Raw genomic sequence first — 20,000 nt, 5'->3', positions numbered from 1 at the left:
TTCTGCACACGGAGAGTTTCCAGCTGGGACACGGGATAGAGATCAGGAGCAGGAACCCCGGCCGGATTCCCGCTCGATATACACAGCCCGATATACACTGCTATATATATACACCGCCCGATGTACACTGCTCTACGTACGCTGTCCGATATATAGAATCATAGAATCATAGAAGTTACAACATGGAAACAGGCCCTTCGGCCCAACATGTCCATGTCGCCCAGTTTATACCACTAAGCTAGTCCCAATTGCCTGCACTTGGCCCATATCCCTCTACACCCATCTTACCCATGTAACTGTCCAAATGCTTTTTAAAAGACAAAATTGTACCCGCCTCTACTACTGCCTCTGGCAGCTCGTTCCAGACACTCACCACCCTTTGAGTGAAAAAAATTGCCCCTCTGGACCCTTTTGTATCTCTCCCCTCTCACCTTAAATCTGTGCCCCCTCGTTATAGACTCCCCTACCTTTGGGAAAAGATTTTGACTATCTACCTTATCTATGCCCCTCATTATTTTATAGACTTCTATAAGATCACCCCTTAACCTCCTACTCTCCAGGGAAAAAAGTCCCAGTCTATCTAACCTCTCCCTATAAGTCAAACCATCAAGTCCCGGTAGCATCCTAGTAAATCTTTTCTGCACTCTTTCTAGTTTAATAATATCCTTTCTATAATAGGGTGACCAGAACTGTACACAGTATTCCAAGTGTGGCCTCACCAATGCCCTGTACAACTTCAACAAGACATCCCAACTCCTGCATTCAATGTTCTGACCAATGAAACCAAGCATGCCGAATGCCTTCTTCACCACCCTATCCACCTGTGACTCCACTTTCAAGGAGCTATGAACCTGTACTCCCAGATCTCTTTGTTCTATAACTCTCCCCAACGCCCTACCATTAATGGAGTAGGTCCTGGCCCGATTCGATCTACCAAAATGCATCACCTCACATTTATCTAAATTAAACTCCATCTGCCATTCATCGGCCCACTGGCCCAATTTATCAAGATCCCGTTGCAATCCTAGATAACCTTCTTCACTGTCCACAATGCCACCAATCTTGGTGTCATCTGCAAACTTACTAACCATGCCTCCTAAATTCTCATCCAAATCATTAATATAAATAACAAATAACAGCGGACCCAGCACCGATCCCTGAGGCACACCATTGACGACCACCGCCTGATCCCTGTGCTGTACCGAAGCTGAGAGTCCTTGCTGTAGGAACTTGTCCCTGTTTCCTCACTTGCCCCCAATATGATCAAAGTGCCTCTGCGTTTACCTGCTCTGCCACTTCCCGTACCGACTGTACACTGGTCCCGTACAGGTGACTGTTGTACTGGCCCGCCTCGATGAACCTGTGACTCTGAATGTCCTTCTCCATCTGTTCACGCGATGCCACAAAGTGATAATCTCTCCCGTCCACCTCATAGTCTCGCTTTGGTCGTGTGGTATCTGAGGGGAGAGAGAGAGAGAGAGAGTAGAGAAATCCAGTGCTCTGTAGCTGGGTAACAGGGAGAGAAATAAATTGTGTTAAGCTAGTTTATTAATTAACCCCACGATTCCTGACCCGAATGGAGATGATTGGGTAATTCCCCCGTCAATCGTGCCTGGAGACCTGCTGGAAGTGGCTGGGATTGATTTTACACACACAATTTGTGTTACGTAACTATCCTAGCATTTGCGGGAAAAATAAGCCTGCTTTTATCGGGACTCTCTGCTGTAGTTTGTGTCATGAGTTCAGTTTGTTGTAGCTCGTAGAGACTCTGTTTAAATAGTTTGTTTCCTGTAAAATCGACTCTGTTTGCTGAGTAAATAGACTGTCTGCTGCAGTGTCGAGAGACTCTGAGTAAATAGACTATTTGCTGAGTAAATAGACTTTGTTTTTCTGGTCTCCATATTATAAAAAGGATATAGAGGCACTGGAGAAGGTGCAAAAAAGATTCACAAGGATGATACCAGAACTGAGAGGTTATAATTATCAGGAAAGGCTGAACAGACTGGGGCTCTTTCCTCTACAAAAGAGAAGACTGAGGGGTGACCTGATCGAGGTCTTTAAGATAATGAAAGGGTTTGATAGGGTAGACATAGAGAAGATGTTTCCACTTGTGGGGGGAGACCAGAACTAGGGGCCATAAATATAAGATCGTCACTAATAAATCCAATAGGGAATTCAGGAGAAACTTCTTTACCCAGAGAGTGGTGAGAATGTGGAACTCACTCCCACAAGGAGTGGTTGAGGTGAATAGTGTAGATGGATTTAAGGGGAAGCTCGATAAACACATGAGGGAGTTACATAAGTACATTTGTTGTAAGATAGACTCGGTTCGCTGTAGTGCGGAGAGACTCTGTTTAAATAGATTCTGTTTGCTGTAGTGCGGAGAGACTCTGTTTAAATAGATTCTGTTTGCTGTAGTGCGGAGAGACTCTGTTTAAATAGATTCTGTTTGCTGTAGTGCGGAGAGACTCTGTTTAAATAGATTCTGTTTGCTGTAGTGCGGAGAGACTCTGTTTAAATAGACTCCGTTTGCTATAGTGCGGAGAGACTCTGTTTAAATAGATTCTGTTTGCTGTAGTGCAGAGAGACTCTGTTTAAATAGACTCCGTTTGCTGTAGTGCGGAGAGACTCTGTTTAAATAGACTCCGTTTGCTGTAGTGCGGAGAGACTCTGTTTAAATAGACTCCGTTTGCTGTAGTGCGGAGAGACTCTGTTTAAATAGACTCTATTTGCTGTACGTCCCGCCTCCGCCTCCAACTCATTGGCTGACACATTGGTGTCAATACTCAATTTGTTTCATAATTCAGTTTCCAAGAGGTCATAGAGTGAAAGAAAGGTTACAGCACGGAAGGAGGCCATTCGGCCCATCGAGTCCGTGCCGGCTCTATGCAAGAGCAATCCAGCTAGTCCCACTCCCCCCCCCCACCCCTCGAGGGCCGTGGGCTGAATCTCAGTTCTCACAGTTCCCTGATCCTGTGGTGGACTCGTGGACCCGGTGAACACTGGATCAGAGTCGGGCACCTGGGCCAGGTATAACGCTAACATCCGGGGCCGGTTAAAGGGCATCAAACTCCCGGAACCTGAACCAAAAGAGCGCCAATACCATGGCCGCTTTCCTCAGACTGTCCGGGTGCAGATACTCACGTGGCACACAGGATCCAAACTTATCCGGGAATTCTGAGAGTAAGTCGTCATTCACCCTGTCCTTGGTGGGTCCCAGAATAATGATTGGACGAGCGTAGTGCACTGGAAATAAGAAAGAACGAACATTTCTCCAGCCCCGTTCACCACCTCAGGACGTCCCAAAGCTTCACAGCCAATTAAGAACTTTTTTAAGTGTAGTCACTGTTGTAATGTAGGAAACGCGACAGCCAATTTGCGCACAGCAAGATCCCACAAACAGCAATGTGATAATGACCAGATCATCTGTTTTACTGATGTTGGTTGAGGGATAAATATTGTCCCCAGGACACCGGGGAGAACTCCCCCCCTGCTCTTCTTTGAAATAGAGGCCGTGGGATTTTTACGTCCGCCTGAGAGGGCAGACGGGGCCTCGGTTTAATGTCTCATCCAAAAGACGGCACCTCCAACAGCGCCGCGCTCCCTCAGTACTGACCCTCCGACAGTGCGGCACTCCCTCAGTACTGACCCTCCGACAGTGCAGCGCTCCCTCAGTACTGACCCTCCGACAGTGCGGCACTCCCTCAGTACTGACCCTCCGACAGCGCAGCGCTCCCTCAGTACTGACCCTCCGACAGAGCGGCGCTCCCTCAGTACTGACCCTCCGACAGCGCGGCGCTCCCTCAGTACTGACCCTCCGACAGTGCGGCGCTCCCTCAGTACTGACCCTCCGACAGTGCAGCGCTCCCTCAGTACTGACCCTCCGACAGAGCGGCGCTCCCTCAGTACTGACCCTCCGACAGCGCGGCGCTCCCTCAGTACTGACCCTCCGACAGTGCGGCGCTCCCTCAGTACTGACCCTCCGACAGTGCGGCGCTCCCTCAGTACTGACCCTCCGACAGTGCAGCGCTCCCTCAGTACTGACCCTCCGACAGCGCGGCGCTCCCTCAGTACTGACCCTCCGACAGTGCGGCGCTCCCTCAGTACTGACCCTCCGACAGTGCGGCGCTCCCTCAGTACTGACCCTCCGACAGTGCGGCGCTCCCTCTGGGAGTGTGAGCCTGGATTATGGGGCTCAAGTCTCTGGAGTGAGGCTCGAACCCTCGACCTTCTGCCCTTACTGTGTGATTATTAAGATGTGGTTTCTATGATGCTGCTCACCTTCCATCTGTATCACTGCTTCATAACTCAGCACATGATCATCCCGACTCCCTGAGGTAAAAGAAATCTCGTTATAGGCCACAGATCTGGGAGGTTCCAACACTCACTCACTAGATTCCAAAATTGAACACACGGTGGAGGACGGGAATTCATCCAGCTCCAAATGGACAGGTTTTTTACAACAACAACCACCTGCATTTATATAGCACCTTTAATGTAGTAAAACGTCCCCAAGGCGCTTCACAGGAGCGATTATCAAACAGAATTTGACACCGAGCCACATGAGGAGATATTAGGACAGGTGACCAAAAGCTCGGTCAAAGAGGGAGGTTTTAAGGAGCGTCTTAAAGGAGGAGAGAGAGAGGCGGAGAGGTTTAGGGAGGGAATTCCAGAGCTTAGGGCCCAGGCAGCTGAAGGCACGGCCGCCAATGGTGGAACGATGGAAATCGGGGGATGCGCAAGAGGCCGGAATTGGAGGAGGGCAGAGATCTCGGAGGGTTGTAGGGGCTGGAGGAGGTTACAGAGATAGGGAGGGGGGCGAGGGCCATGGAGGGATTTGAAAGCATGGATGGAGAATTCGAGGTGTTCCCGGACCGGGAGCCAATGTAGGTCAGCGAGCACAGGGGGTGATGGGTGAACGGGACCTGGTGCGAGTTAGGATACGGGGCAGCAGAATTTCAGCAGCGAGACAGCGAGTATTAGCGGGCTCTTCAACTATGAGGGCATCACAGTCGAGGAGGAGCCCCGTCTTTGTTTGACTCCCACACACGCAGCCACTTTCCAGGAAGGAACATCAGACAGCCATCAGCCCGAGGATGGTGAAGGAGCCTCACTCTGGGTCATGGGGGGGAGGGGAGCGGGGGGGGTGAGGGGGGCCGAGGTTAAGGTCAATCCGTGACGCAGTTCCTACTCTCCTCCGACCTTGCCTCCTCAACCCCCCCCATGACCAAATATCCCCCTGACACTCGGTGACCAGAGTGTCTGTTTGGACAAGGTGCCAGGGAGCGACTGAGGCCCAAATCATCACCATCAGGAACGGAGAGGCAAAGGGAGAGTATTGAAGGGGGAGGGAATCGAAAGAAGGAATGGCAAAGGTGTAGTGTGAATCAGGAACCCTCTCCCCCTCTGCGGTTAATATCTCACTCGGCACACTCCGGAATCATATCTCACCTTGTGACCCACTTCCATCACCAAGTCCAGGGATTTCCTGATCACCAAAAAGAAAGCACAGTGCGTATTAGTACAAGAAAGGAGCTATTTTCATCCCTCTTTTGTTCAAAGAGTATCATTCTACAAATAACCCCCATCTCCAGCCCTACAACCCTCCCAGATCACTGCGCTCCTCTCCCGTTCCGGACTCTTGTCCATCCCCCATGTCCATCGCCCCAGGCTGGGCCTTCAGCTGCCTAGATCCTGGTCTCTGGAATTCCCTCCCTTCCCCGTGCGAGCGCAGGAGATGCAACACCTGCCCCTTCACCTCCTCCCTTCCCATCCTCCTGGGCCCCCAAACACTCCTTCCAGGTGAAACTTCTTTCAATTTACTGTACTGTGTCCGCTCTGCTCACAATGCGGTCTCTCCTCTGCACTGGGGAGACCAAACGCAGACTGGGCGATCGCTTTGCTGAACACCCTCCGCTCTGTCCGCAAGTGTGACCCTGACCTGCCGGTCACTCGCCATTTTAATCCCCCGTCCCACTCTGAGCTCGGCCTCTTACACTGTTCCAATAAAACTCAACGGAAGCTCGAGGAACAGGTCCTCATCGTTCTGCGAGGCACTCCTGGCATTCCTCTCCCCCTCTACCGTCATCAGCCCCGGATCACAATCAAAGCCATTGGGTTTGGCCATTTCCTCCCCTCCCCCAAAAGAACTAAAATCGGACGGAATTTCGGGAGGTAATGAAGCCGGAATATTGGTCTAATTGACGTTCAAAAAGTCACGTCTGCAAGGTTGACCTGGTCACGTTTTGGGCTTCTGCGGTGAGGGTGGAATTAAATCCTCAGCTCCGCAATCGGAAAACATTTGCGGGTCGCCCCTGACAACGGGGCGTGCTGGCTCAGCAATGAGTGCTGGGAGTTCATCTCCGCTATCATCAACGCTGTGTGAAAGGGGCAAAGGAAAGACGGAAAAATGGGGGTCTCCGCATCGAAATAACCCGATTGAGGGAGCAAAATGCAGGCAAGTATCTCGGCTCTCACCGCGACCATCACAAACTCCCCAATGTTCTCTCAGTTATGTGGAGAGACTGGAGGAACTGGGATTGTTCTCCTTAGAACAGAGAAGGTTAAGGGGAGATTTAATCGAGGTGTTCAAAATCATGGAGGGTTTTGATAGAGTAAATAAGGAGAAACTGTTTCCAGTGACAGGAGGGTCGGGAACCAGAGGACACAGATTTAAGATAATTGGCAAAAGAACCAGAGGGGGAGATGAGGAGAATGTTTTTTACGCAGCGAGTTGTGATGATCTGGAATGCGCTGCCTGAAAGGGCGGTGGAAGCAGATTCAATAATAACTTTCAAAAGGGAATTGGATAAATACTTGAAGGGGATAAATTTTCAGGGCTACGGGGAAAGAGCAGGAGGAGTGGGACTAATTGGATAGTGCTTTCAAAGAGCCAGCACAGGCACAATGGGCCGAATGGCCTCCTTCCGTGCTGTACGATTGTATAATTCTATGAACAGAAAGGGAATTTTAAACAGTCCAGTTACAATGGCCTACATTATGTCTCCATTTTATTGATCCCATCGAATAAGGAGAGGCCTCATTAACATAACCCATCCTTCACACAGCGATTCAGCTCCTGCTTCTCTTTTCCTCCCGCTGCCAATTGAAGCCCAAAGTCCCAACCTGGGCCCGGCCCTGATGAGGTCCCACTCCCACGTGGAGCCTCGGAGTTTCTTGCATGTGATGGTTCTTTGTACAATTGTCCTGTGCAGGCCCTCCACCCTCTGCCTTTCATGTGTAATCTCTCCTTTCTTACCCTGTCCTTGGTCTTCAGTCTGAGCCATTCTTTTCGTTCAACCCTGTAGGAGACAAGAACATTAAAAACTGTCACTGAAAGGAAGGGGCTGGGAACAAAGGTCACTTCTCATTCATTGCAACTCCCACACAAGCTTCCAAACACTCTTTGATTCCAACCCAGTTTTGATCATCCCAGCCTCTCCTCATCTCAAGTCCTTTTCATTCCAAGGCTCACGTCTCAATCTGCTCTTCATCCCAACTCACCTTCTCATCCCAGGCCCCCCATCCCTCATCCCAACTCACCTCCTCATCCCAGGCCCCCCCCTCTCTCATCCCAGGCCACCCCCTCTCTCATCCCAGCTCACCTCCTCATCCCAGGCCCCCCCCTCTCTCATCCCAGGCCCCCCCCTCTCATCCCAGCTCACCTCCTCATCCCAGGCCCCCCCCTCTCTCATCCCAGGCCCCCCCTCTCTCATCCCAACTCACCTCCTCATCCCAGGCCCCCCCTCTCTCATCCCAACTCACCTTCTCATCCCAGGCCCCCCCCTCTCTCATCCCAGGCCCCCCCTCTCTCATCCCAACTCACCTCCTCATCCCAGGCCCCCCCTCTCTCATCCCAACTCACCTCCTCATCCCAGGCCCCCCCTCTCTCATCCCAACTCACCTCCTCATCCCAGGCCCCCCCCTCTCTCATCCCAGGCCCCCCCTCTCTCATCCCAACTCACCTCCTCATCCCAGGCCCCCCATCCCTCATCCCAACTCACCTCCTCATCCCAGGCCCCCCCCTCTCTCATCCCAGGCCCCCCCCTCTCATCCCAGCTCACCTCCTCATCCCAGGCCCCCCCCTCTCTCATCCCAGGCCCCCCCCCCTCTCATCCCAACTCACCTCCTCATCCCAGGCCCCCCCCTCTCTCATCCCAGGCCCCCCCCTCTCTCATCCCAGCTCACCTCCTCATCCCAGGCCCCCCCCTCTCTCATCCCAACTCACCTCCTCATCCCAGGCCCCCCCCTCTCTCATCCCAACTCACCTCCTCATCCCAGGCCCCCCCCTCTCTCATCCCAACATTCTAATCCTTCAAGGCACCAATTTTCATCTTCCACATCCCATTCGTTCCAACCCTTCCTTTCTTTCAAACCTCATGTCCTTTCATCCCAATACTAATCCCCATAATCCCATATCTTTTTGTCCCAACTCCCCACCATCGGAACTGAAACTGCAGCACGTACAGGGCTCGAACTTCCATTCATTTAGCACGAGAAAGTCTCGTCCTTTAGCCTTCCAACTTTATAAATACCAACACCAGGGATGGGTCCAGTGGTCCTGCGTTATTGTGGGAGGGGAGGCAGGGGGACAGAGTTGCTCAGAGGGAGCGTGGATTGGAGACAGGGTTATAACATCATAGCATCCGATCCTCCAATCAGCTCAGCCCACTTTTCATAAACCCAGATACGAGGGAATGAAGCCAAACACCAAAATTCCTTCCCTTTTTAGAACATTTAGGATCACGTGGCGCAGAATTACAGAGGAATTACAATATGGAAATAGGCCATTCGGCCCAACCTGTCCGTGTTGGACTTTATCCTAATCCCATGTGCTCGCTCTCTTCCTCTATAGCTCGATAGATTTTTGTTGGGTGAGGGTATCGAGGGATACGGAGCAAAGGCAGGTAAATGGAGTTAAGATACAGATCAGCCATGATCTAAATGAATGGCGGAACAGGCTCGAGGGGCTGAATGGCCTCCTGCTGTTCCTATGTTCCTATCCCTTCATCCCCCTTTTTTTCAACCATCTACCTAACCTATTCTTGAATGTTGACCTGGTCTCTGCTTCAGTCACTAACTCAGTGCGTTCCACAGCTCTCTTGTGCAAAATAGTTCCTCTCGCTCTCTGTCCCAAATCTCTTCATTTCCTCTTACACCTTTCTCCCCCGGTATAGACTTCTCAAACAGTGGAAACAGTCTGTTTCCGTCTGCACTGTCCCATTCCTTCAGAGTGTGAGATACCTCCATCAAATCATCCCATGATCACCCCTGAATACATCAGTGACACAAATGTTCATATCCAAATAAGGAGGTAGAGAGAGAGATTGGGGAGAGGTCAACAGTAGAGCAAGAAATTGCTCAGTGGCGTTCATCATATACTGTCCAGGAAAATTATAACAGGAAAGATCATTGGGAAGTGGCTGAGAGAGGCAGAAATTGGTAAACGGGATCGTTTACATCCACCAGAGGGGGCCGGTGGGGTCTCGGTTTAACGAAAGATGGGACCCTCAGTACTGACCCTCCGACAGTGCGGCGCACCCTCAGTACCGACCCTCCGACAGTGCGGCGCTCCCTCAGTACCGACCCTCCGACAGTGCGGCGCTCCCTCAGTACTGACCCTCCGACAGTGCGGCGCACCCTCAGTACCGACCCTCCGACAGTGCGGCGCACCCTAAGTACCGACCCTCCGACAGTGCGGCGCTCCCTCAGTACCGACCCTCCGAGAGTGCGGTGCTCCCTCAGTACCGACCCTCCGACAGTGCGGCGCTCCCTCAGTACCGACCCTCCGACAGTGCGGCGCTCCCTCAGTACCGACCCTCCGACAGTGCGGCGCTCCCTCAGTACCGACCCTCCGACAGTGCGGCGCTCCCTCAGTACCGACCCTCCGACAGTGCAGCGCTCCCTCAGTACTGACCCTCCGACAGTGCAGCGCTCCCTCAGTACCGACCCTCCGACAGTGCAGCGCTCCCTCAGTACTGACCCTCCGACAGTGCGGCGCTCCCTCAGTACTGACCCTCCGACAGTGCGGCGCTCCCTCAGTACTGACCCTCCGACAGTGCGGCGCTCCCTCAGTGCTGACCCTCTGACGGTGCAGCTCTCCCTCAGTACTGACCCTCCGACAGTGCGGCGCTCCCTCAGTGCTGACCCTCTGACGGTGCAGCACTCCCTCAGTACTGACCCTCCGACAGTGCGGCGCTCCCTCAGTACTGACCCTCCGACAGTGCGGCGCTCCCTCAGTGCTGACCCTCTGACGGTGCAGCACTCCCTCAGTACTGACCCTCAGACAGTGCAGCACTCCCTCAGTACTGACACTCCGACAGTGCAGCCCTCCCTCAGTACTGACCCTCCGACAGTGCAGCCCTCCCTCAGTACTGACCCTCCGACAGTGCAGCCCTCCCTCAGTACTGACCCTCCGACAGTGCTGCACTCCCTCAGTACTGACCCTCCGACAGTGCAGCGCTCCCTCAGTACTGACCCTCTGACGGTGCGGCGCTCCCTCAGTACTGACCCTCCGACAGTGCAGCGCTCCCTCAGTACTGACCCTCTGACGGTGCAGCGCTCCCTCAGTACTGACCCTCCGACAGTGCGGCGCTCCCTCAGTACTGACCCTCTGACGGTGCAGCGCTCCCTCAGTACTGACCCTCCGACAGTGCAGCGCTCCCTCAGTACTGCCCTGGGAGTGTCGGCCTGGATTTTGTGCTCCAGTCTCTGGAGTGGGGGCTTGAACCCAGGACCCTCTGACTCCAAGACGAGAGAGGGAGAGGGAGAGAGAGAGAGAGAGAGAGAGCTCCCCACTGAGCCCCGGCTCACACTGTCACCATGTACAGTTACAATGTTTAATGATGAGGTTTGACTCTCTGATTTGTGGTACCTCCTCTTGCTGGGGATAAATCCAATCTCTTCACTTTCACCGTCTGAATGAACTTTTCGAGCCTGCCACCATTCCTCGTCAGAGGCATCAATCACGTGCAAGATGTCCCCAAAGCGGAAGCTGAGTGCCTGACTGAGGAATCCACAATCCTTCGTCTTGTCGTAGTCGAAGAGAGCTCTGTGGGAGGAAGAGGGTGGAGAGGGTTTCCTCAGTCTTTGGTGTTACAGTTAACATGGGTACAGTAGTGTAGTGGTGATATCACTGGACTAGTAATCCAGAGAGTCTAAACTAGTCACCCAGAGACCCTGGGCTAGTAACCCAGAGACCCCCGGGCTAGTAACCCAGAGACCCCCGGGCTAGTAACCCAGAGACCCCCGGGCTAGTAACCCAGAGACCCCCGGGCTAGTAACCCAGAGACCCCCGGGCTAGTAACCCAGAGACCCCCGGGCTAGTAACCCAGAGACCCCCAGGCTAGTAACCCAGAGACCCCCAGGCTAGTAACCCAGAGACCCCTGGACTAGTAACCCAGAGACCCCAGGCTAGTAACCCAGAGACCCCTGGACTAGTAACCTAGAGACCCCCGGGCTAGTAGCCCAGAGACCCCAGGCTAGTAACCCAGAGACCCCGGGCTAGTAACCCAGAGACCCCGGGCTAGTAGCCCAGAGACCCCGGGCTAGTAACCCAGAGACCCCAGGCTAGTAACCCAGAGACCCCTGGACTAGTAACCCAGAGACCCCCGGGCTAGTAACCCAGAGACCCCAGGCTAGTAATCCAGAGACCCCTGGACTAGTAACCCAGAGACCCCGGGCTAGTAACCCAGAGACCCCGGGCTAGTAACCCAGAGACCCCTGGACTAGTAACCCAGAGACCCCCGGGCTAGTAACCTAGAGACCCCCGGGCTAGTAACCCAGAGACCCCCGGGCTAGTAACCCAGAGACCCCAGGCTAGTAACCCAGAGACCCCGGGCTAGTAGCCCAGAGACCCTCGGGCTAGTAACCCAGAGACCCCAGGCTAGTAACCCAGAGACCCCTGGACTAGTAACCCAGAGACCCCGGGCTAGTAACCCAGAGACCCCGGGCTAGTAACCCAGAGACCCCGGGCTAGTAACCCAGAGACCCCCAGGCTAGTAACCCAGAGGCCCCGGGCTAGTAACCCAGAGACCCCCAGGCTAGTAACCCAGAGACCCCGGGCTAGTAACCCAGAGACCCCCGGACTAGTAACCCAGAGACCCCCGGGCTAGTAACCCAGAGACCCCCGGGCTAGTAACCCAGAGACCCCGGGCTAGTAACCCAGAGACCCCAGGCTAGTAACCCAGAGACCCCCGGGCTAGTAACCCAGAGACCCAGGGCTAGTAACCCAGAGACCCCGGGCTAGTAACCCAGAGACCCCCGGGCTAGTAACCCAGAGACCCTCGGGCTAGTAACCCAGAGACCCCGGGCTAGTAACCCAGAGACCCCCGGGCTAGTAACCCAGAGACCCCAGGCTAGTAACCCAGAGACCCCGGGCTAGTAGCCCAGAGACCCTCGGGCTAGTAACCCAGAGACCCCCGGGCTAGTAACCCAGAGACCCCAGGCTAGTAACCCAGAGACCCCGGGCTAGTAACCCAGAGGCCCCGGGCTAGTAACCCAGAGGCCCCGGGCTAGTAACCCAGAGGCCCCGGGCTAGTAACCCAGAGGCCCCGGGCTAGTAACCCAGAGGCCCCGGGCTAGTAACCCAGAGACCCCCGGGCTAGTAACCCAGAGACCCTCGGGCTAGTAACCCAGAGACCCCGGGCTAGTAACCCAGAGACCCCCGGGCTAGTAACCCAGAGACCCCAGGCTAGTAACCCAGAGACCCCGGGCTAGTAGCCCAGAGACCCTCGGGCTAGTAACCCAGAGACCCCTGGACTAGTAACCCAGAGACCCCGGGCTAGTAGCCCAGAGACCCTCGGGCTAGTAACCCAGAGACCCCAGGCTAGTAACCCAGAGACCCCCGGGCTAGTAACCCAGAGGCCCCGGGCTAGTAACCCAGAGGCCCCGGGCTAGTAACCCAGAGACCCCCGGGCTAGTAACCCAGAGACCCTCGGGCTAGTAACCCAGAGACCCCGGGCTAGTAACCCAGAGACCCCCGGGCTAGTAACCCAGAGACCCCTGGACTAGTAACCCAGAGACCCCGGGCTAGTAGCCCAGAGACCCTCGGGCTAGTAACCCAGAGACCCCAGGCTAGTAACCCAGAGACCCCCGGGCTAGTAACCCAGAGACCCTCGGGCTAGTAACCCAGAGACCCCGGGCTAGTAACCCAGAGACCCCCGGGCTAGTAACCCAGAGACCCCAGGCTAGTAACCCAGAGACCCCGGGCTAGTAGCCCAGAGACCCTCGGGCTAGTAACCCAGAGACCCCCGGGCTAGTAACCCAGAGACCCCAGGCTAGTAACCCAGAGACCCCGGGCTAGTAACCCAGAGGCCCCGGGCTAGTAACCCAGAGGCCCCGGGCTAGTAACCCAGAGGCCCCGGGCTAGTAACCCAGAGACCCCGGGCTAGTAACCCAGAGACCCCCGGGCTAGTAACCCAGAGACCCCGGGCTAGTAACCCAGAGACCCCCGGGCTAGTAACCCAGAGACCCCCGGGCTAGTAACCCAGAGACCCCGGGCTAGTAACCCAGAGACCCCCGGGCTAGTAACCCAGAGACCCCGGGCTAGTAACCCAGAGACCCCGGGCTAGTAACCCAGAGACCCCCGGGCTAGTAACCCAGAGACCCCCGGGCTAGTAACCCAGAGACCCCCGGGCTAGTAACCCAGAGACCCCCGGGCTAGTAACCCAGAGACCCCCGGGCTAGTAACCCAGAGACCCCCGGGCTAGTAACCCAGAGACCCCCGGGCTAGTAACCCAGAGACCCCGGGCTAGTAACCCAGAGACCCCCGGGCTAGTAACCCAGAGACCGTGAGTTAAAATCCCACTGTAGGCAATTTGAGAATCTGAATTCAGTTTTTAAAAAATCTGGAAATAAAAAGCTGCCTATCGATTATAGTGACCATGAAACTGTCGGATTGTCGTAAAAACCCAACTGGTTCACGGATATCCTTCAGGGAGGGAAACCTGCCGTCCTTACCCGGTCTGGGCCTAAATGTGACTCCAGTCCCCACACCTGTCAATACAACTGAGGATGGGCAATAAATGTGTATCTGGGTCTCTGTGTCCAGTGATGGGGTGACGATGGCATTTGGTAGGAAGAAAGTCAGGCCCAACATACAATCCCAGCTAGAGATAGTTGTGATCCCTGAGAGTGCTCCTACTCTGGCCCTCACCAGCGGACGGGGGATGTGAGGGAGCGAGCGAGGGGGCTCGGGTAGTTCTGTGATGGGCCGTCCGGTTCCCCGACGTTGCTCAGCTCACCTTATGTAGAAGACCCGCTTGTGATTACTCCTGAGTGAGCTGGTCCCAGACCCGATGCTGCTGTTCATCAACTGTTCTCGCAGATCATGGATCTTAGCTTCGAATCGACTGTACTCTGTGGGGAGGGGGGGGGGGGAGGGGGAAAGAGAGAGGGGGGAGAGGAAGGGAAAATGGAACTCATCACTCCATCCATCCAGAAAGAACTCCCATTTCTCCGGCCCCTTTCACCACCTCAGGACGTCCCAAAGCGTTTCACAGACAATGAAATACTTTTTGAAGTGCAGTCACTGTTGTAATGTAGGAAATGGAGCAGCCAATTTGCGCACAGCAAGATCCCACAAACAGCAATGTGATAATGACCGGATCATCTGTTTCTCAGTGCTGTTGGTTGAGGGATAAATATTGGCCCCAGGACACCGGGGAGAACTCCCCCCTGCTCTTCTTCGAAATAGTGGCCGTGGGATCTTTTACATCCACCTAAGAGGGCAGACGGGGCCTCGGTTTAACGTCTCATCCGAAAGACGGCACCTCCGACAGTGCGGCGCTCCCTCAGTACTGACCCTCCGACAGTGCGGCGCTCCCTCAGTACCGACCCTCCGACAGTACAGCGCTCCCTCAGTACTGACCCTCCGACAGTGCGGCACTCCCTCAGTACTAACCCTCCGACAGTGCGGCGCTCCCTCAGTACTGACCCTCCGACAGTGCGGCGTTCCCTCAGCACTGACCCTCCGACAGTGCAGCGCTCCCTCAGTACTGACCCTCCGACAGTGCGGCGCTCCCTCAGCACTGACCCTCCGACAGTGCAGCGCTCCCTCAGTACTGACCCTCCGACAGTGCGGCGCTCCCTCAGTACTGACCCTCCGACAGTGCAGCGCTCCCTCAGTACTGACCCTCCGACAGTGCGGCGCTCCCTCAGTACTGACCCTCCGACAGTGCGGCGCTCCCTCAGTACTGACCCTCCAACAGTGCAGCACTCCCAGTGTTAATCACCTACCTTCTGGTTTGTACTGTGCAATGATGGTCACAGTTTGACCGGCATTTTTCAGGGCAGCTGCGGCCTGCTCGTGTGTGGCATTCCGTAGGTCGACTCCGTTTACCTGACCGGAGATAAAATCAAACACTGGTAAAGAGAGGAGAAAATCCTTCCTATTCTTTTCACCCCTTTAAGAACCAAAGGAACACAGGAACAGGAGGAGGCCATTCAGCCCCTCGAGCCTGTCCCACCATTCAATGAGATCACGGTTGATCTGTATCTGAACTCCATTTACCCGCCTTGGTTCTGTAACCCTTAATCCCCTCACCCAACAAAAATCCATCAATCTCAGTTTTGAAATTTCCAATTGACCCCCAGCCTCAACAGCTTTTTGGGGGAGAGAGTTCCAGATTCCCACTCCCCTTTGTGTGAAGAAGTGCTTCCTGACATCACCCCTGAACTGCCTGGCTCTAATTTTAAGATTCTGCCCCCTTGTTCTGGACTCCCCCCACCAGAGGAAATAGTTTCTCTCTATCGACCCTATCAAATCCTTTAATCATCTTAAACACATATATTTAGAGAAACTGGTTCCACACCACAGTCCAGCGGAACTGAACATGGTCTCAATCCTCCCTATCTCTGTAACCACCTCCAGCCCTACAACACTTTGAGAATTAGTCCCACTCCCCTGCTCTTTCCCCGTAGCCCTGCAAAATTTTCCCCTTTGACTATTTATCCAATTCCCTTTTGAAAGTTATTATTGAATCTGCTTCCACCGCCTTTTCAGGCAGCGCATTCCAGATCAGAACAACTCGCTGCGTAAAAAACATTCTCCTCAGCTCCCCTCTGGTTCTTTTGCCAATTCCCTTAAATCTGTGTCCTCTGGTTACTGACCCTCCTGCCAGTGGAAACAGTTTCTCCTTATTTACTCTATCAAAACCCCTCATGATTTTGAACCCCTCGATTAAATCTCCCCTTAACCTTCTCTGCTCTAAGGAGAACAATCCCAGCTTCTCCAGTCTCTCCACATAACTGAAGTCCCTCATCCCTGGGACCATTCTGGTAAATCTCCTCCGCACCCTCTCCAAGGCCTTGACATCCTTCCTAAAGTTGAATTGGACACAATACTCCAGCCGGGGTCTAACCAGTGATTTGTAAAGGGTTTAGTATAACTTGGTTGGTTTATACTCTATGCCTCTACTTATAAAGCCCAGGATCCCCTGTGCTTTTTTAACAGCCTTCTCAGCTTGACACAGTGAGTAAGAGGGATGGAGCCAGGCTGGGATGGGTGGGCCAATGATTAACCCTTCATGTTACCGCTTCCCCCCCCCCCTCTTAGATTGTTCATCGCTGTTACACGAGTCCTCGCCCCCCTCCCTCACCGCCCACTCCCTCCAGTCCAGTCCAGTCCACGTTGGTTCAGCCCGACCCTCTCTTACCGACAATATCTGGTCACCCTTCCTGAGCTCCCCGCTGAGATCCGCTGGCCCACCAGCCAGAATGAAGGAGATGAAGATTCCTTCTCCATCCTCACCGCCCACGATGTTGAAGCCAAGTCCGGTCGACCCGCGGTGGATGATGACCCGTCGGGGCTCCCTGTGGGGAAAGAGTACAAGGGGGTCCATCACTAGTGAAGGGGGAAGGGGCACAGTGTCTGCGGGAACAAGCCAAGCCATTCGAATGTTCACTTCATTAAACAAAATAGAGGGTCAGGTTGCTCCCGGTGAAATAAAATTACATCGAATTTACAGCACAGAAACAGGCCATTCGGCCCAACTGGTCCATGCTGGTGTTTATGCTCCACACGAGCCTCCTCCCTCCCTCCTCCATCTCACCCTATCTCCATATCCTTCTATTCCTTTCTCCCTCATGTGTTTATCCAGCTTCCCCTTAAATCCATCTACACTATTCACCTCAACCACTCCTTGTGGGAGCGAGTTCCACATCCTCACCAGAGGAACAGGAGGAGGCCATTCAGCCCCTCGAGCCTGTTCCACCATTCAATGGGATCATGATTGATCTGTATCCTAACTCCATCCACCCACCTTGGCTCCATAACCCTTAATACCCCTGGCGAGCAAAAATCTCTCGATCTCAGATTTAAAATGATTAATTGAGCATCTCCTGATTTTTGTGGGAGAGATTTCCACACTTCCACCGCCCTTTGTGTGAAGAAATGTTTCCTGATTTCTCTCCTGAACGGCCAGGCTCTGATTTTAAGGTTATCTCCCCTTGTCCTAGACTCCCTCGCCAGCGGAAAAAGTTTCTCTCCATCCACCCTATCAATTCCTTTCAAACTCCTAAAAACCTCAATCAAATCTCCCCTTAACCTTCTATATTCCAGGGAATACAGGCCTAGTTTATGTAATCGCCCCTCATAATCTAACCCTTGGTTTAGAAACATAGAAACCAGGAGCAGGAGTAGGCCATTCGGCCCTTCGAGCCTGCTCCGCCATTCAATATGATCATGGCTGATCCTCTATCTCAATACCATATTCCCACTCTCTCCCCATACCCCTTGATGCCTTTTGTGTCTAGAAACCTATCTAGCTTCATCTTAAGTATATTCAGTGACTTGGCCTCCACTGCCTTCTGTGGTAGAGAATTCCACAGGTTCACCACCCTCTGAGTGAAGACATTTCTCCTCATCTCAGTCCTAAATGCCCTACCCCGTATCCTGAGGCCCTTTGTTTTAGTCTCTAGGAGGATGCTTGTTTTTTGCCCCTGTCATGAATGACTAATGTGTCACCTTGTCTCAGTGGGAAGCTCTCTCGCTTCTGAATCAAAAGGTCAGGGTTTGAGCCCCACCCTGGTGCCATACTCAGGGAGTGCTGCACTGTCAGAGGTGCCGTCCTTCGGATGAGATGTTAAACCAAAGCCCCCTCAGTCTGTTCTTGTGGGAGTTCCCCCCCCCCCCGGGAGTCCTGAGGCCAACATTCCTTTCCCAACAAACACCACCAAAAACAGGCAGCGTGGCCATTAATCTCCTCGCTGTTTGTGGGATCTTCCTGTGTGTAAATTGTCTGCTGTGGTTGCCTGCGTGACAACAGTCACTGCTCTTTCATAATGTCACCAGCACTTTGAGAGGGTTCCAACAAACGTGATCAGATGCTGCAACGACCTTTCTCCTTGTCTCCTTTCCTTGTAAAAGAAACAAGCAGCAGGATTGTTCCAGCCTCCAGACAGCAAGTGGGAATCTTCCGCTAAACTGGAATCATCTCTTGCAATCACCAGTTGTGGTTCATTCGTTCTCCCTGTGGGAGGGGCCCGGGATTCACTTGGCACCTTCCCCGGCAGTGTGACTGAAACCAGGAGACCACCCTGTGGGGGAATCACAGACACAGACCCCCGTCCCATCACCGTGAGGGGGAATCACAGACACAGACCCCCCGTCCCATCACCGTGTGGGGGAATCACAGACACAGACCCCCCGTCCCATCACCGTGTGGGGGAATCACAGACACAGACCCCCCGTCCCATCACCGTGTGGGGGAATCAGAGACACAGACCCCCGTCCCATCACCGTGTGGGGGAATCACAGACACAGACCCCCCGTCCCATCACCGTGTGGGGGAATCACAGACCCCCCGTCCCATCACCGTGTGGGGGAATCACAGACACAGACCCCCCGTCCCATCACCGTGAGGGGGAATCACAGACACAGACCCCCCGTCCCATCACCGTGTGGGGGAATCACAGACACAGACCCCCCGTCCCATCACCGTGTGGGGGAATCACAGACACAGACCCCCCGTCCCATCACCGTGTGGGGGAATCACAGACACAGACCCCCGTCCCATCACTGTGTGGGGGAATCACAGACACAGACCCCCGTCCCATCACCGTGAGGGGGAATCACAGACACAGACCCCCGTCCCATCACCGTGAGGGGGAATCACAGACACAGACCCCCCGTCCCATCACCGTGTGGGGGAATCACAGACACAGACCCCCCGTCCCATCACCGTGTGGGGGAATCACAGACACAGACCCCCCGTCCCATCACCGTGTGGGGGAATCACAGACACAGACCCCCCGTCCCATCACCGTGTGGGGGAATCACAGACACAGACCCCCGTCCCATCACCGTGTGGGGGAATCACAGACACAGACCCCCGTCCCATCACTGTGTGGGGGAATCACAGACACAGACCCCCGTCCCATCACCGTGAGGGGGAATCACAGACACAGACCCCCGTCCCATCACCGTGAGGGGGAATCACAGACACAGACCCCCGTCCCATCACCGTGTGGGGGAATCACAGACACAGACCCCCCGTCCCATCACCGTGTGGGGGAATCACAGACACAGACCCCCCGTCCCATCACCGTGTGGGGGGAATCACAGACACAGACCCCCCGTCCCATCACCGTGTGGGGGAATCACAGACACAGACCCCCCGTCCCATCACCGTGTGGGGGAATCACAGACACAGACCCCCCGTCCCATCACCGTGAGGGAGACACAGACACAGACCCCCCGTCCCATCACCGTGTGGGGGAATCACAGACACAGACCCCCGTCCCATCACCGTGTGAGGGAATCACAGACACAGACCCCCCGTCCCATCACCGTGTGGGGGAATCACAGACACAGACCCCCGTCCCATCACCGTGTGAGAGAATCACAGACACAGACCCCCGTCCCATCACCGTGTGGGGGGGAATCACAGACACAGACCCCCCGTCCCATCACCGTGTGGGGGAATCACAGACACAGACCCCCCGTCCCATCACCGTGTGGGGGAATCACAGACACAGACCCCCCGTCCCATCACCGTGTG

At 54.4% G+C, this 20,000-nt stretch overlaps 1 protein-coding gene across 1 annotated transcript in view; it reads right to left on the bottom strand.

Moving 5' to 3' along the window:
• LOC137302549 (disks large homolog 4-like) overlaps nucleotides 1–20,000 on the bottom strand; it is a 36,116-nt gene that overhangs the window by 9,622 nt on the left and 6,494 nt on the right. The window contains exons 4-12 of the mRNA XM_067972292.1: nucleotides 16,656–16,812; nucleotides 15,238–15,340; nucleotides 14,244–14,358; nucleotides 10,874–11,050; nucleotides 7,259–7,301; nucleotides 5,452–5,488; nucleotides 4,282–4,332; nucleotides 3,145–3,246; nucleotides 1,285–1,457 (exon numbers count right to left, since the gene is read on the bottom strand). Of these exons, the coding sequence (XP_067828393.1) occupies nucleotides 1,285–1,457; nucleotides 3,145–3,246; nucleotides 4,282–4,332; nucleotides 5,452–5,488; nucleotides 7,259–7,301; nucleotides 10,874–11,050; nucleotides 14,244–14,358; nucleotides 15,238–15,340; nucleotides 16,656–16,812 (958 nt within the window). The remainder of the gene's footprint in view (nucleotides 1–1,284; nucleotides 1,458–3,144; nucleotides 3,247–4,281; nucleotides 4,333–5,451; nucleotides 5,489–7,258; nucleotides 7,302–10,873; nucleotides 11,051–14,243; nucleotides 14,359–15,237; nucleotides 15,341–16,655; nucleotides 16,813–20,000) is intronic.

The sequence above is a fragment of the Heptranchias perlo genome, chromosome 35, assembly GCF_035084215.1.
Source record: "Heptranchias perlo isolate sHepPer1 chromosome 35, sHepPer1.hap1, whole genome shotgun sequence".
NCBI lineage: Eukaryota > Metazoa > Chordata > Chondrichthyes > Hexanchiformes > Hexanchidae > Heptranchias > Heptranchias perlo.
This window is presented reverse-complemented; position numbering and strand designations above follow the sequence as displayed.